Source organism: Lynx canadensis, chromosome A3 (assembly GCF_007474595.2).
Source record: "Lynx canadensis isolate LIC74 chromosome A3, mLynCan4.pri.v2, whole genome shotgun sequence".
In the NCBI taxonomy this organism is placed as follows: Eukaryota; Metazoa; Chordata; class Mammalia; order Carnivora; family Felidae; genus Lynx; species Lynx canadensis.
The window spans coordinates 98,917,871-98,941,919 of NC_044305.1; the positions used below are offsets into that span (position 1 = coordinate 98,917,871).

Genomic DNA, 24,049 nt, shown 5'->3' on the forward strand with positions numbered 1-24,049 from the left:
TCTAGCAGTAGCTTTAAGAGTATACAGAGTGCTCACCTATTTACAACAGCACCAGTGATGACATGAATCAGGTCCCCACTAAACCTCAGATAGACTATGGAACTCCCTAGAACCTCCTTAATACAAGAATTTGGTTAAGTACCCTACTGGCAGAAGGGCTGACAGGTCTAAGGGATTTTAGTAACAAAGAAAAATCATGACCTTTAACCCACTCCTATAAACTACTTCACTGACATTCACGCAAATATCACTTTATCCTTAGTCATCATGATTCGACCTAGAAACAGCCCAAATGTGCACCAACAAGACAATTTACAAACTGTAGTGTAATCACACAATAGACTACCACTTAGTAGTAAAATGAAATGAGGTCGTGATACATACAAGCACATGAAAGAATCCATAGCATGCTGCCCAGGAAAAGAATCTCTAAAAACTCCAAAAAATATCTTCACTGATTCTGCAGAATTATTATTGACTCTTAAACTCATTCAACTCAGGACAGAGAACTGATTCACTACAAAATCCCTGGTAAATTCCACGAAAGTTAAATTAATTAAAATTAATTTGATTTGCCCAGGCACAAATTCTCTTTGTGAATTCTGAGCTTAGCGCAAAGAACTTTTTTTTCTTTAATCTGTAAGAAACATACTCACCAACTCTTCCTTTCTTGTGAATATGGCCAGGCATGATGCCAATTTTGCATTCTCCAGGCTGAAGGAAAGGAAATCACAGTTTCAGAAAAGTGAAAACAACAACCTGTAACTAATAAGTCATACACACAAACACACTTGGACTGACTCAAAGCTAGTTAGCCTTGTGAAAGCCTAAATCCAGGCTTATTTTTGTTTTTACACTTACATTGATGACTCCAGGGCAGTTAGGCCCGATCAGCCTGGTCTTTCCCTGACGCAGCAGTTTGTGCTTGACCCGCACCATGTCCTGCTGTGGGATACCTTCAGTAATGCACACAACCAAGGGCATTTCCGCCTCAACAGCTTCATTGATGGCAGCAGCAGCAAAAGGAGGAGGAACATAAATGACAGAAGCTGTCGCTCCTGTCTGTTCTTTGGCCTGAAACATTAACCACGAAGCACTTTATTATGGGGAAAATTGTAAACACTGTAAAATGAATTCAATACCATGATTTTAATAATGTCTTGGGATCAGGAAAAGACACCACCAGGTGACACTGGATGTCTTCATTCTTCCCACTAACGAGATCACTATGCTGTCAGAAAAGAGCAGAACCAAGCAGGGCCTCCCCTCTGCCCCATTAGAATGCTGCTCTGAATTGAAAGGTTCTGGGATGACCCATTCTCTCAGGTGACGGCATGTCAGTAAACTTGAAGGTATGCCTGACTGGCGTTTGTGTACCCTCATTCCTGCGGCCATGTTTACTTTTGTTGCTCTACAAGACACCGTATCACCTACTCAGTACCAAACACCCTATACCTCCCCAGGAGCAAAAGAACTAGTAAGCCGCTGAGACTCAGAACTCACATCTCAAATGCCTGTTCAAAACATATCATACTTGATAAATGTTGTCAAAAGACGTTGAAAATGATGTGTTTTTCTACACTCACAATTTTTACTTTAAATGCACATTAATTATAAAATAAACTAAAATACAAATGCATAAATGGCCATAGAATGAGAATGTGGGTCAAATAAGCATTAGGGTCTATTCTACATCACCCCTCACAATGCAGAGCACTTAAAGACCATCAGTTTGACCATGGTTCTCTCTGTAGTCTTCACATATACGAATACAGATGTCTCCTTCTACCCAACTCTAGGTGTGGCCACATCTCTTCCACTGTAATGGAAGCTCCTTGAAGACAGAGATTGTTGGTGATCTCTGATTCTCCAAGAGAACCTGTTCTGTGAGAAGCCCTGCAAGAGGGCTCAAGACAGGTCTTGTTAAGGCCTCACCACAAGCCTGTATGCTTCGTATTTCCATCTACAAATTAAGATGCTGTGGCAAAGAGACAGTAAATAACTTACACAACAAGGTGGCATAACTAGGAAGTGAGTGGCAGAGCCAAGATTCAGATCTAAGTATCTCTGATTCCAAAGTGTCTGTTCTTTTCAGTTATAGCAGGCTGCCTTCCTAGAAATGTTAAAATATAACTTAATCAAGATATAAAGCAAAACCTTTGGGAAGCCTGTTTCATGGGATTTTACAAATGGAGAAGAATACTATAGAACACACAGGTATAGCTCTTAGAAGGGGCAGAAGTAAAAGACAGTATCTTTCAGAATCATCCCTGAAGGATTCCCTATATCCCCAGACACTGAGGAGCTTTCTCTATGGCATCCCTAATAAAAAGTATCTTGACAATGACAGAAGAACAAAGTCAAAGGATGCTGACAGATGATCAACAAATGATGCCAGGGGTTAAAAATAATTTTTTTTTTTTAAAACTCGGTTCAAATGATCAGAGAAGGGGGTACAAAAAACAAAACAAAACAAAACAAAAAACTAGGTTGGAACAAAAAGAAGTCAGATCATAGGGATGTACGTATTTTTTGGAAAATATACCCTGCAGTTTTCTACCTCTTAAAGGCCACAAATACCATCAGAAGCTGGACTGTGACAACAGGGTCTGTGCTAACAAGCGATACTGGATGAAAGGTATCCATCCTGTTCATTCAGAAAGCTTTTTCTCAGTGCCAAACAGGTAAGAAATACAGTATCTGTCAAAGAACTTACAAAATGTTACAAATGTCATATTTATTTGTATCACAATGAATAATAAATGGGTTGCTTAGCAACAAAAACTTCCTTTAAAAGAAAGCAAAAAAAGGCCCATGAAAAAGTCAAATCTACCTACAGGAATTATGAAAACAGCTCTTCTCTCTATTTTGAGGTCGTGAAGTCAGCCATAAGAGAATTTAAAGCAAAAAGACTTTAAAATTCTTCTATAGAACATATGATTTTAACTATTTTTTTTTTACTCTTTAAAGTACAGTACACTTAAAACATACATATACACATATAGTACAACCTATTTTCAAGTTTAAAGTAAAATGAAAATTCTGAATTTGAATTATGTTTTTTTCCTACATTTTAGGATTAAGAATATAAATTCAATTCGAAGTTGGTATTCTAAAAAGAGATTAAGTATAAATCTGTACTTTTAAAAAATGTGATACTTGAAAACATGTCTTAAAACTCTTTTAAGAATATGGGGAGGCATGCATCTTTTATCACCAGTACATCGGTCCCAAGTACTACGTTTATTTCCTAGATTTTTTTATTAAATAGGTGAGAATTTACACCATCGCTTCTTTTATAATACTATTACTTTCCTATATATTCATGCAAGTGCAGAAAGAAAATGAAAGAATACACACTGACCTGAAATGAGCTCTCGAGAAAGGTAAAATCTGGGATGTGGAAAACACTATAAAATTTAACTTTACATGCTTTTATATCATCTGAAGTTTTACAATAAGCAAATATTAATTTTGTAACACGGAATTAAAGTTTACTTCAACATACTTTAAAAATGACTAAGAAAGCAGCAATTTGGGGAAGAGACTAGGGCTCTGTGATTTGTCAGTCTGACTTCAAAGCTCAGTTTTTTCACAGGCACACCAAACTGCTTACCCTGAGCCATGCTAAGTCTACCACTTCTCAGCCACGAACTATGGGCAGGACCCTTAACCTCTCTGCATGTATCCTTGTCTTCAGAATGGGGATGGTGACAGCACCTGCACCTCACTGGGTGGTGACGAGGCCTGAATGAAGCAATGTATATAAAGCACGTAGCACAGTGCCTGGCAAAGAGCCCTTTCTCGGTAAGTGTTAGGGGGTAGAAGCTGACATGTGTGCTGCTAACATCCTGGAGGAAGAGTAAGGAAAGGATTATAAGCCAAACAGAAGCCAACCTACAGCACTTCTCCCCTTACCAGCTCATATGAATGCCTATAAAGAAAATGACACTGGCTGTCGGGAAGACATCCTGAGTCTGGGTGACTAAATCGAACCTACTGGTTTCTACGTTACTGGATTTTAAAATAGCAAGTGACTCTCCTGAAAGGGACACAATTAAGATCTCTATCCAAAGTGTGCTTGCTCTTCTCCTGCTTTTCTTTATTAGCAAACTCGGTACCATTAATTACCTCCTTCACAGTATTAAAGACTGGTAAGCCCAGATGTGTCTTGCCTCCTTTCCCTGGAGTGGTTCCTCCAACTAGTTGGGTGCCATATTCCAGTGCCTGCTGGCTATGAAAGGTGCCCTGAGGGGAAAAAAAGCGCAAGACTCATGAGAAAAGACAGGCTGGGAAGCCTAAAGGCAATCTTCAGCAACTTAGAAAAGAAAAACAAATAGGTTAACTATTTCCCAGAATGTGATAGTAACATATATCCAGCATTCTCAACAACTTGCTAAACCCAGCTCTGAACCCTGAAACAATCCAGGGCTCTGCAAAGCCAAAACAGGTGTTGTTTGGAGTCTTTAAAAAAATTTTTTTTTAATGTTTATGCATTTTTGAGAGACAGAGCGCAAGTGGGGGTGGAGAAGAAAGAGGGAGACACAGAATCTGAAGCAGGCTCCAGGCTCTGACCTGTCAGCACAGAGCCCGATGTGGGGCTCAAACTCACAAACTGTGAGATCATAACCTGAGCTTAACCGATTGAGCCACCCAGGTGCCCGTTGTTTTTTTTTAAAGGGGATCTCCCTTTATTCAATTTTCAAATTTGGCTGATGGTCAGAAACATCTGTGTGTTTACTTAAACTAACACCTCTTTTTCACTGTTCCCCAGCTCCTGACGTCCTCAGATCCCTCATTTATGCAGTTTAAAATCCATGGTCAATCATTATAAACACACAACAACCTTGGCTCTCTCTCACTTCAACTTACACATCTAACAAAATCACAATCTTGGTTAAATCCAGTTCCCTACCTACTCTAAAATCATACATGTGCAGTCAACCAGTAGCTGGAGAAAAAAACAGAACCATGCTAACTAATCTCACTTCAAAATACTGATCACTAACCTTAAGGCAAGCTTTTAATGCTGCCCAGCCAACATCCCGTAGTTCCCTATCCATTCACTCTCCCTCTTCAACCTCAGCACTACAGACATTTGGGTCCCGTGGATTGGTCGTTATAGAAAGTTGCTCTGTGCTTTGCACAATGTTTGGCAGCATCCCTGGCCTCTACTCAGTAGATTCCAGTACCACACTCTCCTCTCCACCCCACTCAGCTGTTGTAACAACCAAAAATGTCTCCATAAATTGAAAGACTATTTTTCACGAGGCTTCTAGGGCTCTACCTCCCCTGGTTGTCCTCTTCTTTCTCTCTCTCCTTAGACCTCTCTTTTGCATCTAAATTTGGCCCCTGAGGATCTCATCCCTTATAATGGCAATAATCCATTTGGCGACTCCTCCCATACACACACAGACACACACACAGACACACACACAGACACACACACACACACACACCCCTCCATACCCAACCCAAACCTTTTCTTTGAGCTCCAAACTCACACTGTCAACTGCCCACCTGACATTTCCACTTGGAGAACTAACTGGCAGGCATCTGAATGTGCTCAAAACCAAATTCCTGCCCACCCCCCAAACTCCCCTCCCACTCCCCCCCATCTGGGTGAATGACAATTCCACTCCTAACAGATGCCAGATCAAAAGTACTGAAGTCATCCTTGATTCTCTTTTTCTTCTATCTCACATCAGACACAGTATTGCCCTAACTTCAAAATATACCTGACAGTGTCTCATCCCTTCTACTGCTACCACCATGGTCTAAGTCACCATCAACTCTTGAAAGAATATTGCTCTTGGCTCCCTTTCATCTGTTGTCAACACAGCAGCCAGAATAATCCTGTTAAAACATAAGCAAGATCCTAACACTCCTCTGATCAAAACTCTCCAGTGGTTTTCCACTTCATTCACAGTCAAAACCAAACTCCTTATACGGGCCCGTAAGTCAATACTCAACCTGCATCCTCACATCGGAACTCCTTCACTGCCTGGCCTCATTTACTATTCTCCCACTGCTCATTTCACTCCAGTCACGTTGGCCTTGTGGCTACCACACACAACAGGCACACTCCTGCCTCACGGCCTTGCTGTCCCCTTTGCCTTGAATGCACTTCCCTTGATCCCCATCCACTTGCTTTGCTCTCACATCTCCCTTAGATCTTGACTCAGGTCAGGCTTCCCCTGACCACCTGATGTAAAATCCCCCCTTCCCCAACCTGAACACCACCACAACTCCACACACATACACACACTTCTACCTCTGGCTTATTTTTTCCAGAAAGCATTTATACTCTCTAACGAACCACAAAATTTACTCATTGGTTTTGTTGCCATGTTTTTCTCCCTCCCACCACTAAATATAAATTCTAAGAAGGCAGTGATTTCTTACTACTTTGTTCACTGAGAAATGGCACCTAAACCAACACAAGACATACAGTAAGCACTCAATAAGCAATTGCTGAAATTGAATGGATCTATATGGTCATTCTATAGAGACCTAAAAATGCTGACCCAACTACTCAAATTCTATTACAGGCATAATAATTGGGACTTCACAAGGGACTTCAGAAATTTCCTGATTCAACTTCTTCACTTTTCAAAATAGATAACTTAGACCCAAGCATGTTAACTAACTTGTCTAAAGTCAATGATGGAGTTTTGAAAAGAACCACAAGCCAATGCTCTCTCTTTAAGCAATGCTATTCAAAGTGTAGTTTGTAGACTCTAGCTGGTCTTCAGTGAGATAAACACAAAAAGAAAAAGAATAAAAAAATTACAAAAAACAAAGGAAAGAAAAATGAAAAAACAAGAAAAAAAATAAGTTAAAAAACAAAAATAAAAATGACAGTGTTTGCCAACTTTTATAGCAATATGATATTGTTGTAACTTTTCTTTTGCTAAAAATATTGGTCTGCATTAGATTGAAAACTAAAAGCAAACAAACACCCAAATTGGTCTTTCACTCTAGACAGCTTAAGAAGCACTGCCCTAGATTACTACTCTGTTAAACAAATTCAAATGGACTTATTTTTTAGTCCTAAGTAGGGCTAAAAGCTGTTAATAAGCTTATTTTCCTTAGTTTCCCCATTATCACCATCCAGGTAAGAATAGAAATAGTTTTAGGAGTTCAAATCCAGTACCAGAAATTCCACCTACTGGAAATGTGCATTGTTGAAATCCACTCTGAAATACAAATACTCCTCATTCATACGTGGAACAATGTATACGCCAAAAAAAGAACGAGACAAAACATAGATTTCCTATGAAGATAAACTCAAAATTTCAGACTTCATTGTTATCTCTATAATAACAGAATCTTTTTTTTTTTTTTTAATTTTTTTTTTTTTCCAACGTTTATTTATTTCTGGGACAGAGAGAGACAGAGCACGAACGGGCGAGGGGCAGAGAGAGAGGGAGACACAGAATCGGAAACAAGCTCCAGGCTCTGAGCCATCAGCCCAGAGCCCGACGCGGGGCTCGAACTCCCGGACCGCGAGATCGTGACCTGGCTGAAGTCGGACGCTTAACCGACTGCGCCACCCAGGCACCCCTATAATAACAGAATCTTAACTAATATGAGACAAGTAAGGTTCCCAATTACTTAAAAAAAAAAAAGTAAATGAGAATGCAATTGCAAGTAACTGAAAGACACTGAAACCACCTTGGCTTTCAATATTTAGGCAAACCATCACTTAATTCAGGAAGCACAGATAGTTTCAAATATTGCTTATACCATGGACAACTGCTCTTTTAAAAAAAGGTCATAGGATAAGATGCCATAGGATCAAAAAGAGTTTAGTAAACAAACAAAAACATCATATATAATAAACAGAGAATTTGGATTAATCAAACATTTGATTATATGCTAACACAATTAATATATAACCAAAAGAGGACTGAAAATGATTTTAATTGGCTGAGGAGTGATAAAATGTACTTCAAATCTTAGATGAGCATCAGCTTTTTTTTTTTTTAATGTTTTTATTTATTTTTTAGACAGAGAGACAGAGCATGAGGAGAGGAGGGGCAGAGAGAAGGGGAGACACAGAAGCTGAAGTAGGCTCCAGGCTCTGAGCTGTCAGCAAAGAGCCCGACACGGGGCTCGAACTCACGAACCGCGAGATCATGACCTGATCCGAAGCTGGACACTTAACCAACTGAGCCACCCAGGCGCCCCAAGCATGAGCTTTCTTTAGAATACATATACATGGAAGTTAATACTCATAAAATTTATGGTTATCAGAATAAATAAACCAATTTTACCTAGGAACAAAATTTAAAGGTTTCAGGTGTTCCTTTTTTTTTTTTTTTTTTGATGTGGATTTTTTTTTTAAGATAGTAGAGGAATAGAAGAAAGGTCCAGTTATTTCAAGAAAATAACTCATTTTTGTGCCAATAATTTCAGAAAAAAAGTAAAAAAGCAAAAGGACATTTTGTATCAAAAACCTTCTAACCAAGTTCATTTTTTAAAAAACCCCAGACCTATGGAATTTTAAAGCAATTTGTAAGTACTTTATTTACTTTTATTTTTTTTATAATTTATTTATTTTTTAAATTTACATCCAAGTTTGTTAGCATACAGTGCAACAATGATTTCAGGAGTAGATTCCTTAATACCCCTTACCCATTTAGCCCATCCCCCCTCCACACTCCCGCCAACAACCCTGTTTGTTCTCTATATTTAAGGGTCTCTTATATTTTGTCCTCCTCCCTATTTTTGTATTATTTTTGCTTCCCTTCCCTTATGTTCATCTGTTTTGTATCCTTAATTCTTTAAATGGGTGAAGTCATATATTTGTCTTTCTCTGACTGACTAATTTTACTTAGCATGATACCCTCTAGTTCCACCCATGTAGTTGCAAATGGCAAGATTTCATTCTTTTTGATTGCCAAGTAATATTCCGTTGTATATATATACCACATTTTCTTTATCCATTCATCCATCGATGGACATTGGGCTCTTTCCATACTTTGGTTATTGTCAATAGCAGTGCTATAAACTTTGGGGTGCACGTGCCCTTCTGAAACAGCACACCTGTATCCCTTGGGTAAATACCTACCAGTGCAATTGCTGGGTCATAGGGTAGTTCTATTTTTAATTTTTTGAGGAACCTCCATACTGTTTTCCAGAGTGGCTGCACCAGTTTGCATCCCCACCACCAGTGCAAAAGAGATCCTCTTTCTCCATATCCTTGCCAACATCTGTTGTTGCCTGAGTTGTTATGTTAGCCATTCTGACAGGTGTGAGGTGGTATCTCATTGTGGTTTTGATTTGTATTTCCCTGATGATGAGCATTTTTTCATGTGTCGGTTGGCCATTTGGATGTCTTCTTTGGAGAAGTGTCTATTCAAGTCTTTTGCCCATTTCTTCACTGGATTATTTGTTTTTTGGGTGTTGAGTTTGGTAAATTCTTTATAGATTTTGGATACTAACCCTTTATCTGATATGTCATTTGCCAATATCTTTTCCCATTCCTTTTAGTTTTGCTAATTGTTTCCTTTGCTCTGTGGAAGCTTTTTATTTTGATGAGGTCCCAATAGTTCATTTTTGCTTTTGTTTCCCTTGCCTCCAGAACCGTGTTGAGTAATAAGTTGTTACAGCTGAGGTCAAAGAGGTTTTTACCTGTTTTCTCCTTGAAGATTTTGATGGCTTCCTGTCTTACGTTTAAGTCTTTCACTCTTTTTGAGTATTTTTGTGTACGGTGTAAGAAAGTGGTCCAGGTTCATTTTTCCGCATGTCGCTGTCCAGTTGTCCCAGCACCTTTTACTGAAGAGACTGTCTTTATTCTGCTGGATATTCTTCCCAGCTTTGTCAAAGATTAGTTGGCCATACGTTTGTGGGTCCATTTCTGGGTTCTCTCTTCTGTTCCATTGATCTGAGTGTCTGTTCTTGTGCCAATACCATACTGTCTTGATGATTACAGCTTTGTAGTATAGCTTGAAGTCTGGGATTGTGATGCCTCCTGCTTTGGTTTTCTTTTTCATGATTGCTTTGGCTATTTGGGGTCTTTTCTGGTTCCATGCGAATTTTAGGATTGTTTGTTCTAGCTCTGTGAAGAATGCTGGTGTTATTTTGTTAGGGATTGCACTGAATATGTAGATTGCTTTGGATAGTGTTGACATTTTAACAATATTTGTTCTTCCTATCCAGGAGCATGGAATCTTTTTCCATTTTTTGTGTCTTCTTCAATTTCTTTCATAAGCTTTCTATAGTTTTCAGTGTGTTTTAAACTTTTGTTTTTAAACAAAAGTTACAGATACTTGAATATTTAGGTATAATCCTATAGATCAAGGGTTGGAACACTATGGCTTGAAGGTATGGTCTGCCACTAGTTTTAAAACTGTTTTACTGGTATACAACCATGCCCATTCATTGACATATTATCTATAGCTGCTTTTGCTGTTATTACAATGTCATTGAGTAGTTGTGAGAGAGACTGTGTGGCCCACTAAGTCTAATGTTTATAATCTGGTCCTTTCCAGAATAAACTTGACAACTCCTACCCTAGATTACCAAAATGCCACAGAACAGACAATTCTTTTAATTACAGAAAAATCATTAACTTTTAAATCACACACAAAAAGTCATTAACTGCTTTTATCTTGCCATATCTTCTTTTAAGAATGAAAGGGATACTACGGGTTAAGACTCATGGCTATCTTCTAATTGATTTGGTAGTATTCCTTTATTTTAAAAACATCTGCATCTATTATGATGGAACTATAAATTTGTATAAATGTTTTAAAGGGTAATTTACAATAGCTATTAAAATTTTAAATACACAGAATCTTAACACTCAATTTTTCTTTTATGAATCTACTTTATAGACATATAAATGTAGAATATGCATTATAGCATAGAATGATAGGAAGGCAGGAAAGGAGATTCTTATGTTGCATCTTATTGTGGAATCACATTGCACATATATTTAAAACTTTTGCAAATTCTAGGATGTAAGCAGGGGTAGGGAGAGACAATGAATATAAGTGAATGAGAACAAATTAAAATACTTCAGGCAATTTTGCCTGCTAGCCCCCTTGAAGACCATTTGCCCAGAGAGAGTCCAAAATGAGAAAAGTAGGTGTGCTGATTCTTCCGCGTATCTCAGTTCCCAGGAGCCTCTCTGGGCATAAGCATTTCCCCACACTGATCTGTGTTTAGCTGTGCATGTTTTTTGCAAAAGGCCTAAACACACGCCATCTACTTTACCTAGTAGTCAATTGAAGAAACAGTAATCTATTCCAGTGCTGGGGGAAAACCAGTGGTGTTAAACTGGCTGAAAGAGAGTATGTGGGTTTCTAACATCATGTTAGTCCCTGGGGAGGGACTGTCAAGGTAAGTTTAAACAGAGTTTTCATCTTATAGGCTGACTATAGTACCCAGCCCCACCACCCCCCACCACCACCAACAAGATATAATTCCATCACTGTACTGTATGCTTTTCTGCAACAATCATATATTATAACTTTTGTGATATTAAAACATAGAAAAGAGTTTAAAATGTTTTTGTATATGTAGTATGCATCTTTATAAAACATCTTGACACGTACCTGCTTACCGGTGAAACCCTGGCAAATAACCTTCGTATTTTTATCAACGTAGAGATGTTTCCGAGAAGCTATATAGGAACAATGCCGAATTCCATTCTGTTGCCCTGAAAAGTAAAGAAAATATGACACATTATAATTTCTCCAAACTATTGGACCATGAATTGAACTTAGTGACACACACACAAAAAAAAAACAAACAAAAAAACACAACCACCCCAAACCCTCTAATACAGGGGCTATCTTGTGATCATGGAAAATTTAAGTGACACACAAAGACTACAGAAATAGAGAAACAAACAAAAAAGGACACTGTTCTCTTCTCCAGTATCCCCTCTACCAAGAACCACAATCTTGTATCCTTTTCTAAATGTATAAAGAAAAGCTTAAGCTTAGAATTTTCATTCCCCAAAGACAAATGGCTCAAATTAAATCCAGGGACCAGGTATCATTTGTACTAATAATGTTTGCTAAACAGCCACATGCTTTGCCCATTTTACTCAACCTTTTTTTTTTTTTAAGTTTCCTTATTTTTTTAGTAATCTCTACACCCAGTGTGAGGCTCAAACTCACAACCCCGAGATCAAGAGTCACATGCTCCTCCGACTAAGCCAGGCAGACGCCCCTTCCTTACCCAATCTGTTAAAGCCCAGCATCTATAAATAACAGGTAAGTGAAGAGGCACACTTTGTTAGGAGAGCTTGTAAGAACTACTCTGCAAGTCATTCCCCAAAATAACATTAAATATTAACATTAAATGTTAACATTCAATCTTAAGTCAGAGATAAAACTTGTCTAATACACAACCCAAGGTTACTCAATTTGACATCTTCTATATGTAAGGTCTGGTGTCTTACATCATTACTACTTAATGTCTTAAACATTACTACTTTAAAACCTTCATTATAGCCCCAACTTGCTGTCTCTGTGGCCCATCCCTGGCCCTTTTGAAGTGTCAGGCCATCCTCTTACCATTGAATTAACCCATAGAAGCTAACTCTAGAAAAGAACATCTTATGACGTATTTGTCCAGAGTCTACTCCATGCTTTCTGTTTTGAATCGCTGCCTCTTGCCCTCCTAAATCCTCAGACCTTAGGCTCCATAACTGATCTGTATCTGGCCCTTTGGGTATCTCTTGAGCAGTCTTCAACTCCTGTGCATACCTCAGTTTCTAACAACTTTGAATTTTGGAATCCCTTGTACCTCTAGGGAAGAGACAGGCCAAGATTCACCCTTCTCAACTGGGAGAGGAGTGTTCTATGTGCACATAGATCTGCTGGGTAACAGAGAGCTGCATTTTTGAACTGGAGTATGCTGAACGAGGGACCATTAGGGGGCACTGAGGGTCAAGTCCTGCCACAGTGGGCACAGCCAAGCACCTGAACCTAGGACAGCAGACCCTACAAAGGGAATTTGCAGCCTCAGGGCTCACCCTAGCCAGTGCTGTCACTTAAGACCCATTCTTGCCAATGGCTCCATTCTCACAGCTGGAGACCCACAACCACTATACTTGTGGAAGTATTCCCACTGCTATTCCTGACAGAATCTGCTTCACCAGTCCTTTCTATTCCTGGAATCTTCAATACATGGTCCACCATCAGGAATTTTCAGACAGGATAACACATTCGATTACAAGATCAAATTATAAGATCAGGGTATCTGGAGTGCATACTTGCTAAAAGGCAATACTTGCTTTTTGAAGGTAAAGCTGGGCCCTCCACAAGAATTCTTATAATCACTCTTAAGAAAGGAGAAATCAGACAGTTCACCTCTCCATCCACAGGAGCAGGAGTGGCCCTATCACCCCGAGAAAAGACAGGTCTGCCTACATCCATAAAGCATGGGCTCAAGAGCAGAACAACTAAGATCACTATCTTCTTCTTCTACTCCAGACCTCCTAGATTTATGGAGCTTAAGACTTCACAACCCAAGATCTCTGGTGCCCACAAAAACTGCATCAGAAAGTGTGATGAAGAGCAGCTGACCTTACAGTTTCCTAGCCCTTTGGTATTGCTCAGCCTGTGCAGTTGACCTTGACATTCTAAACCTCTGGTGAAGTCGATCTTGGGAGATCTGCCATGCATATGTGTGGGCATGTGTGTGCACGTGTGCATGGGATCTCTCATCTACTGTATGAGCCCACGCTCATATAGATGTAACTGCAGCTAAGCTATAATAGACTATCATGACCTTTGAGCCAAATCTAAAATATATGTTTGAACACAAGAAATTCCCGATATTTTGCCCTAACAAGAAACCTACATGATGCCAGACAAGGTGTCACCGGTACTGAAATGAGGATGCTAGAATAATCAAGCACATACCCTAGTTCCTGGAGTTGTCATCATTCATTTATTCAGTCAACACTGTGGATCACCTATGCCAAGCCACAATACCAAGTATGAAGGATAAAGTGTTGAATAAGAGTCTCAGCCCTCAAGAGACCCACAATTCACCTGAACTGACATAAAGCGGGCCAGAAGTACAGTTGAAAAGTACTGTGGTAGGAATAGGCCTTGGACATCTGGGGTAGATAAACTCTCCTGTCCCAACTCAGTCTGTGCCTATTGGGGGGTAGGGGAGGGTTTGGGGCCGGGAGGTCAGAGAGGATAGGGTTAAGGGATGGATTCCTCACTGGGGCTACCTCCAAAATGAGCCCCAGACTACCAGCAGTTCACACCTAAAATCCCTGCTACTTTATTGACTTCCAACCTCCTAAAGAAGTAGAGGGTTGTATGGTTCCCGGCAATGGCTGTAATCTCTCCGCAACTAAAAACTCTCTTCACATCTGCCCTAATTCTAGCCCATGCAACCCCTTGGCCTCAGATCATCTAACCAGACACGTGCACCTGCATAGTAAAGATCAACATGTCACAGGAGATCCCAGATAAGGAGCCACTGACTACTATATGCCTCTTTTTCCAAAATACTGCTCCAGGACATGTAGGTCAACTGAATGAGAGATGCTAGCAATCAAAACAGTCTCTGAAACTCAAAGGAAAACCTGAGGCGCCCCAGCAAGCCATGATAGTGGTACTCCATAATCACCAAAAATGCTCTTTTAATCCCAGAAACTCACCCCACCCCAGAGGAGCCTGCCCTATCTCTGGCCTTTTACACCAAGCACATTCTCCCAGATACCATGGCTGTGAGGAGGACCTAAGTACAGAGGCTGACTGTACTTTATAGTTCTCCTCACCTTCATCTGTGCCTCCTCTACAGCTTCAGGATGGAAATAATGCAAAATATGCTTACATTCCAAGCAAAACTCACCGAATTCTTACTTCTATCATTCTTTTCCTCATCCTTTCCTACTTTATAATATCATGGCCCAGAATCGCAGGCTGGAGGCTCTCCAAGAAAGCAGCCTCTCCTCATCCCCACTCCTGCACCTCTTCCCCTTCCTTCCCACAATCCCACCGATCTCTTTCATTTGGCCTGGCAGAGAGCAAGAGAGCAAGCGACTAGCTGCTGTAAACATTAAATCTGTCAGACCAGCTCTATGCATGTTCTTTCCCTACTTGATTACCTCTCCACTCAAACCATCAATCAAACGCCCAAAGTAATGAAAAATAGTCTATTCTACTTCTGCTGAAGAAAGCAAAGTGGTTTACAGCACAGATCTTCAACTGTCCGTCCACCACTAAAAGATGCTCAGTCACATTTTGGTTTTAAATGCTAACCTGACCTCTATAAAACTACCAAGTAACTAGAGAAAGTGATTTCGTACGGTTAAATCAAGAACACAAGGCATACACGAGTGGTCCCACCATCTTGCAAATACCTTTCACCTTTCAATTAAGAGAGTCAATGGTACTCAACTCCCTGAGAATTTCACTTGCATTAATTCATGTAAGTTCACATTTAAATAAAACATTGGACAGTGAGGAATCCTTAAGTCTTCACATGACATTCATGACTTGTGAATATAACGGGGCGTGTTTAGGGGATCTGAGATTAAGAAGAATGGAACCTGCAAACACTTTTATGTGGTATATAATACTTATGCCACACACTATGTACGGATGGGTGCACACAATCTGCTACTTTGTTTACTGCCTTATTTCTCAGAAAAATTATTTAAGGTTAAATTTAGTTCAAGATTATTTCAAGTACCATCTAAATACTTTGGAACTTCTAAATGTAAATGCCATGACTATAAGGCCCATGTCTTGTATACCATAGTGTCTCCCATATGGTAAAGTACCTTACAGAGTCGTGGTACAACATATGTTCACTGAATTTCAGGACAAGAGACAGGGTCTATAAAAAACACACCTCTATCAAGCTAAATGTCACAAGTTCCATCTCATTTTTCCTACTTAACAGGAAAGAAGGGGAGAAAAACCTACATCCATTTTTGTACATGTAAAGATCACAGGTTTCCCTAAAATTCTTCTAAATATTGCACAGAAGTCCAACCCTAAATGCTGCTAGCAGTCCCCAAAGCTTTTATCTTAATCTAGTACAAATTCCATACTAACCTTTTTTTTTTTTATTAAAGCAAATAGAATCCAGATGCAGTAATGTGATGTAAATAGACTATTTCACAACAGGAAAAAAGAAAGAGCTTAAAGCAAAACATACCGTAAGTAGAGATAAGGCAGTGACAGACCAGGAAGTGTTTTCATAACACATTAACAGACAAGGAATTAACTTTAGCAACATGAAGCACCAACAAGGTAGAGACCAAAGCCTAACAGAAAAATGGATAATGGCCATGAACAAGAAACACAACTAAAGACAAATGGTATATCAACAGATGATGAGCTACCTAACTTAACTAATGTTAAGAAAATGAGCATTTTAGGGGCACCTGGGTTGCTCAGTCAGTTGAGGGTCTGGATCTTGATTTCAGCTCAGGTCATGATCTCATGGTTCATGAGATCAAGCCCCAGGCCGGGCTCTGCACTGACACCACAGAGTCTTCTTGGGATTCCCTCTGTCCTTCCCATGCTTACATGTGCACACCTACGCACAGTCTCTCTCTCAGTCTCTGTCTCTGTCTCTCTCTCTCTCTCTCAAAATAAATAAATAAACATTACCAAAAGAAAGAAAGAAAGAAAGAAAGAAAGAAAGAAAGAAAGAAAGAAAGAGAAAATGAGTGATTTAAATTACATATTAGGGCGGCAGGAAGGCCTGAGGTTCGCCACCAGGAAGAATTTCCCAATGGTGAAGGCTGCAGCTGCCACACCTTGGGCCATCTCCAGGGAACGTGGTGGTGATGCCTTCTCTCCAGGTTCTTAGAAATCGGGCAGCCTAACCTTGGGACTGCATCCCAGGAGTGTCTGAAAAGGGCTCTAAGGAAACAGAAAGGCCTAGGCTTGAGTTCATGCTCTGCTGATCACCAGCCACTGACCTGGGACAGATCTTTTGATCTCCCTTAACCTCAGTCTTCCCAACTGTAAATGGAATAACAGCTGCCCACAAGGATTCTGTGATGTTGTTATCAGATGATGCTTGTAAACTGGGTAGCAAAGTGGCCGGTATGCTCCCCATACTGGGTTAACATCCTACATGAACACAAAGGTAAGTCATATAATTCATATTTTAAGATAAGTCCAATGAGAAATGTTTCATATATGTCCTCATGCATATCCTATATATGTTTATCTGTAAATATACTAATCCATGTCTACAAATATTATGTAGTATATACACATACACTTGTAACTTTTTACCCTATGAAACATTTTTAAAGGTGCAGCCTCACTGTGAGAAAAATGGGGACAGTAATATTATGTGCCTCATAGGCAATATGAGAATTAAATGAGTTCATAATATAAAGAGCACATAGAATGATGCCTAGGGTACAGCAAGTGCTATTTCACTCTTCGCTATCTATATCATTATGATTATCAATGCAGAATGAGAAGACCACACTGCTCTGAGGTGTTCTTTGTGCCAAGCTATCTGCCAGGTACTAGGGATTCAGAAGCCAACAAGATGGGCTCGGGTCCTACCCACAAGAAGAGTCCTACCCTGTAAGACAGCTAAATATTAAACAAAGAAACACAAAACTACACGAGTTGCACTGTAACAAAAGCTATGGAGGAAAGGGGCTGAGTAATGAGAGGGATGTGCCTTCAATAAGGGTGATAAATTTGTATCATCCAGTTAGTCACATGCTGAGTCCTCTTCCCCAAAGAGAGCAACCACATCATTTATGAAATGGCTGTGGGATGCATGATGAACCTATGGCCAGAGAGCGCCTGCCCAGATGGGACTCAAACCATAGCCTTTTTTGACCACTCCCATGCTCCCAACCAATAATCAGAGACTCTGTTCATGAAAATACTCCTCTTCCAAATTACCTCACAAACTGTGTTCCTTGTTACTCATTTATTCATGCATGCACTTATAAATTTAATAAATGGATATTTACCAATGGCATATTATATATGTGTATAAAATATATACACTATCGTGGTCCCTGCCTATAGAACTTTATAGCAGAGTAACTCGGCAGCTGCTAACTCCCAAACCCCAAACAATCCACTACTCAAATGCGAAATTATATATTCATTTAATATTTACTTACAAATGAAGCTTAGCTGGCCAAACGTGCCATAGTTCATCAAATCTAAAATACTACTGAAGTACTATTAAGGACTAATAAGAGAAAAAATGCTGCCAATTTATTGTAGATATGCTCAATTATAAGACACATCTCAATTTTAGAAATATTATAATGTAATAAAAGGGGGGGGGCTATAGCAACAACACTCCTGTCCTTTGGTAAAACGAGACTGTTTTCCTATACTTACGGAAATTATTTTGAACATCCCCAATTATGCTTCTGTGGAAAAATGAATTTGAGGTCAGAAAATCACATTACTTCCTCATGGCTACGCTGGTACATTTAGATGAAGACCATTTCATATTTCTCAAATAGAGATTTGCTTCTCAGATGCAATGGCAACAGATACTAATATCAGAAACATCACTGTTGAGGGTCCCCTTTCCCCAACTACACTTCTGAATATTTGCCTGATTCCAAAATCAGCTTACACAACTTGGCAAACACATGAAAAAGGCAGGTGGCATCTTTGAGCAGGGTAGTCACCTCAACAAAACAACAAGGCTGCCAAAAATGAAAAAAGAATGAAAATTAAAAAGAAAAAGAGGGGTGCCTGAGTGGCTCAGTTGGTTGAACATCCGGCTCATGGTTTCAGCTCAGGTCATGATCCCAGGGTTATGGGATCGAGCCCTGCATCAGGCACTGGCATTGGGCATGGAGACTGCTTAAGATTCTTTCTCTCTGCCCCTCTCCCCAGCTTGAGCTCTCTCGAAAGAAAGAAAGAAAGAAAGAAAGAAAGAAAGAAAGAAAGAAAGAAAGAAAGAAAAAAAGAAAGAAAGAAAAGAAAAGAAGAAAAGAAAAAAAGAACACCACAGACCACAGCTTCAGAAGGGAACTATAGTGTCACAAAGCATGTACTAGTAAAAAGAATACTACAGAGTCAGAAAACTTGAGTTCTAATATCCATTCTGATATTGGCCAGGAAACTTTCTGAGTTTATTTCCTCATTTGCCAAATAAAGACATGACACCAGTTGGATTGTAAAGTTCACTTTCTGGCATTAAAATACCGTAACTCAGGGGCTAAAAATACTGCCTCCTGTTCCCTATTTATTCTACAAGACCCAACCTACAGGAATCCCTGGCTTGTGTTTAAAATGACCTTGCAGGAGCCCCTGGGTGGCTCAGTTGGTTAAGCGTCCGACTTTGGCTCAGGTCATTATCTCACGGTCCGTGAGTTTGAGCCCCGCGTCGGGCTCTGTGCTGACCGCTCAGAGCCTGGAGCCTGTTTCGGATTCTGTGTCTCCCTCTCTCTCTGACCCTCCCCCATTCAAGCTCTGTCTCTCTCTGTCTCAAAAATAAATAAACGTTAATAAAAATAAAAATAAAATGACCTTGCATAGCTTTGTGTTTCTTGAAACACTTTACTAACTCAACTTCAAATGTGCTTATAAAATCGTTAAACTGGTTCATGGAAGAAACCTTCCTTATTTTTCATTTTATTTTCTTTCCTCACTTCAACTGGATTCTTTCCCTTTTTTCATAAACTATAAAACTGGTTTGTTCTTGCTTTGTTCTTTGGGTTGTTTGGGCTCAAAAATTTCTAAACATTCCAACAGGGCTCTGGAAGACACCTACAAAGTGTTTGAGTTGGGTTTTTTTTTTTTATTTTTTTCCTAAAGCAAATCAATATTGCAACACTTGTGACCTTCAGCACAAATGTACCCTTCAGTTGCTACTGAAACTTAAGAGGACAGAGGAAACAAAATTCTCTAGCATCTCTAGTTCTATTACTAACCTCAGAGCATAAATAAGTTGTGACCACGCTAAAAAAAAAATAGTTGCTAGGTGGAACTGTTGTGGCTGCTGTTTTACTAGTGAAAGTGGAAATGGGTTTAAAAATGTGGCCTGAGTAGATTTGGAGAATTTAGAGGGATTTCTGCACTAAACACTATAGTCTGTAACCCCTCTAATATAGGAGATAAATTAGTTTAGATCTCAGACTCTCAGATTCTTAATAACAGATTGATCACATGACCAGGATAAATGAAGACCATTTGAGCAACAGAAAACTACACTTGATGGTTTTTTAAGGCCCTGTGTAGGAAAAAAGAACTCCCAGTTCTGTGAGCAAAGGGTTACTAAATATTGGTAAGCGTGGATTAAAGATCCTGATTCTTTAGACACTTCTCCTAAGACTCTCCTCCTACTAAGACAGCAGACCTACCTGAGGCTAGGATTTTTCAGAAACTCAGAGGAGCAGGACCCCAGGTGAGAATGACATGGCTATAATTAATCCCTTTTTCTCTTCTGCTTACAATACATTCAACTGTCCTTTAAATTATACACAAGAATCTCCAGAAAACTTTCCCAAATAAACCCAACTTTTTCCTACTTGCCAAAGTTATCTAGCCAGATGTTTGTCCTACCAGATGTGGTCTGGTTAAGGAAGTGTAGCTATTAAGTGCATACTCATCCTCCCACACTTTTGGAATGTAATCTTCTCAAGAAATGAATTAAGTCTTGTCCAATACTCAGTACAAGCCGAATTAGGAGGGAAGTGTAAGAAAGGAAGAATAAAACTATCGCTGAGTGTGTATTACATCCCGGGTACCTTATATAAATTGTTTCAATAATTCTGCACAGTGAGCCCAGATTATCCTGTACTTCATCATTTCCAGGATGCACATTTTTTCACTTTCCAAGATGTCTTAAATCTGGATGCATCTGACAACTCATAATGGCATGGCACAATTTTAATTGGCAATCATTTTCTACTGTTAGTAGTAGACAAAATAATGGTGCCCCATACAAGTGATGATGTCTCACATTCATTAAAATATTATTTTCATGGGATTGGAAACAGAAATTGAGAACCAGATTCAGAAAAGTGCCTAGGGTTACTACACAGACTATAAGGGACTAACCGGACTTCAAATGTGATATGGTTAATTTCAAAGTCTCTTCCTATACAGTCAACCTAACACAGAGACTTTGAACACAGCAAGAATTTTCAATAGTCAGCATTACTCAAAGACTAGCAACCTTGGGTATTAACTTTTCAGGAACCGAGGAGTCCACACCGCCTGGTGGAGACACTGCAAATAGTTGGTTAAGGTACCAGCCAAACCTAAACTTCTAGGAGTGCTCTGGGCTATGCTGACTCTGGGGTGCAGAACCCAGCTTTCTGCTAAGTCTACAATCTACAGGGAAAAAACAAAAACAAAACCAAAAACAAGCGGCAGCCTTACTCCCTCTCCCCAGTTTGCTACTGAGACATTCTTCCCCCATCTCTCAATCTAGACGCTCAACTCTCCCAGCTGAGTTCATCCTGGACCACCTCACCTCTCACTCCCAAATAGGGGCAGTCTAGATGCCGCCCCCATCCGGCCATTCATCATCGCGGGCGCTAGAGCATGCCCCCAGGTCTGCAGGGCTGCCAGACCCGAATCCGGGTTCGGCCACCCTACTTAGGCCAGCAGCCCAAGTCACGCCCCCCACCCCACAAAGCTCCAGCAAAGCTCCTTCCGCCCCAGGAGGTCCCCGACGTGGGGCCGCACTCTCGCGGCTCCCAGGCCCCCGCTGAGGTCCGGCCCCGGAGGGCCCAGCCACGGCCTGGGCCGGGACGTTGGGCCCGGCGAGGCCAGGAACTCTCGGAGACCTGGAGAAGAGAGTCTCGGCTGGACTCACGGAGGAAGGAGCGCGACAGAAGGCGGGCGGCTGCCAGGCAGCTGCTGCCAGAGGCCATGGTCGCAGTGACAGCGGCAGCGGCAAGAGCTGCGGTCATCCACCAATGACACTCCCAGGCCCCCGGGGACCTGGTAAGGGCCGAGGCTCGAAGAGGAAATGGGTGGCCATGGCAGTCGCCTAAATGAATATTCCGCCGCAGAGACTTCGCCAAACATTGGACACAGTAGGTAGAGGGGAAAAGAGGTCTCTTAACGGAGAAGAGGACATTAACTCGGCTGCTCCCCGGAAATGTGGCTTTAATTCAACATTAATTACAACGGCAGCTTAGGAAAAACCTCACGCGAGGCGGGTCGGCGCATAGCATTGTGGGAAATGTAGTTTGGTGGCCTCGACTTTGTGGTTTAGGTGGAGGCGTGCGGGAGGGGAAGCGAGCGGGAAAGGGGATACTCAGACCCAGGGGATGGAGTGGCAAGAGGAATGAAGTGCGAAGAGCAGTGCAGAACTTTCCGTATCCTTAAACCAATCTGGACCTTCATTTATCTCGGCTGGCATACGGAGAGGCCAATATTATTCCTCACCACATACCCTTGTGAGGACCTGGAAGAATTACCGATGGTAACAATGTGAGTTCATGCTATTGTCCAGTGAAGGTAAGGAAATGACGAGAAAGACCAAAAACTACCTTACTGACACTTAATTTCTTGGAATATGGATCTTTTGGTCAAACAAGCTATCATACAGCCTTTGACTAGCACTAAGTGAATCCCCTTCCCTGGGGATCCCGGAACATTGAAGTTATAGATCAAATGTGACTGCTCCTTTTTAAACAAACCGGTCATTCCTGTAAGTGGTTTAGAAGGAAACTCAGAGTCCAGGAGTCAAAGAGTAAACAGATAAAGTAATCTCTCTCCCTGCTTCCAAACATGATCTGAGGTTCCTTGTCATTCTCATCAATAGAATTATGATCATTTACTGACGTAGTAATTACAATTTACACTGAGCTATGTGATGTATGAGTAGGATTACCCAACAGAGATTTCCCAATATTTCTTCTATGATCCAGATATTGTCAGTCCTGGGTTGGACTTGTCTACTCACAAATCCCTCCCTTATCTAATGTATTATGTTCTTGCGATCATGTATTTAAATAGTATCAGTGGTGGGGTGCCTGGGTGGCTCACCCCACCCAGATTGAGCCAAGGACTCTTGATTTTGACTTAGGTCATGATCCCAGGGTCATGAGGTTAAGCCCCACTCTGGCTCCGCACTGAGCGTGGAGTCTGCTTAAGATTCTCTCTCTCCCTTTACCCCTATCCACCTGCCCATCAAATGAAATAAAATAAACAGTGGTTTCCAAATAGGTCCAGTATGAAGACTCATTTTCAAGAGCAAAGTTCTTCCTAAACATTTACATGATGATAGTTATGTTTTTAGTTTTATTTAATTGGTAAAATGCATGATGACAAGAAATAGAATTCTGGTATGATTGTAATGAATTTTTATTCCCACAAGACACGGATTTTAGCTTGTTTTGTACACTGATGTATCCTCAGCATCTAGAACAATGGCTGGCACAAAAAGAGAACTCATTATTTGTTGAGCATTATTTCTTGAATTGACAGATAAGAAATAGCATATACATTTATTTATTGAATCCACACATAAAGTTTGATGGTGTTTCAATCATTCAGAATAACTACACCTCTGCCCCAATTCTATAGCTCATTGATAGGAGACAGTTGCAGTAGGCACTAACTATACTACCTATTTTTATATGCAGATTGGTTTTGGAGTCAGACAGATCTGGATTCAAATTCCCATACTGTTGTGGGCTGTGTGACCTCTGGTTTTTCTCACTGAGATGGGTATGAAAATCCCTGTCTCATAATAGTGTTGTGAGCAGTTAATGCTCTTTGTACCTTATAAACATTCAGTAAATGGTAGTTATTATCATTAAAGATAAGAACTTTCATCTTCACATGGCAGGATGATGTTTTGAAGTTCCACCAGATGTGGAATAGGACATTTCCATGTGTGTCCAAACTTTGGCTAAAGCCCCAAAGATGAGGGCAAAAGGCCATAAGTAACTCCACATTCTAAGGAGGGAAGCCTAGGAGATACCTCCCTCAAGATTGTAATAAGAGTAGGACAGAATTGTTTTTGGATTTTCCCACTCACACCCTAGCAACTCAAATAAGCAAAAGACTGGAATTCATTGAATGAGGGAATTCTGAGTCATGAGTTGTCCCCTGAGGTTCCCCTTTCCTCTCACCCC

At 40.4% G+C, this 24,049-nt stretch overlaps 1 protein-coding gene across 3 annotated transcripts in view; it reads right to left on the reverse strand.

Annotated features, from left to right (window-relative positions):
• The window catches only part of SUCLG1 (succinate-CoA ligase GDP/ADP-forming subunit alpha), a 43,603-nt gene extending 21,722 nt beyond the window's left edge, over positions 1 to 21,881 (reverse strand). Inside the window, exons 1-6 of one of the 3 annotated variants that reach the window (XM_030310980.1) lie at positions 18,333 to 18,364; positions 16,925 to 17,078; positions 11,568 to 11,671; positions 4,132 to 4,248; positions 862 to 1,074; positions 657 to 714 (exon numbers count right to left, since the gene is read on the reverse strand). In XM_030310980.1, the coding sequence (XP_030166840.1) occupies positions 657 to 714; positions 862 to 1,074; positions 4,132 to 4,248; positions 11,568 to 11,671; positions 16,925 to 17,078; positions 18,333 to 18,350 (664 nt within the window). In that variant the 5' untranslated portion in view covers positions 18,351 to 18,364. Of the gene's footprint in view, positions 1 to 656; positions 715 to 861; positions 1,075 to 4,131; positions 4,249 to 11,567; positions 11,672 to 16,924; positions 17,079 to 18,332; positions 18,365 to 21,429; positions 21,494 to 21,774 lie in introns of those variants that run through there. The other 2 variants (XM_030310981.1, XM_030310982.1) reach the window with 2 other exon arrangements.
• Between the last annotated feature and the right edge of the window lie 2,168 nt (positions 21,882 to 24,049).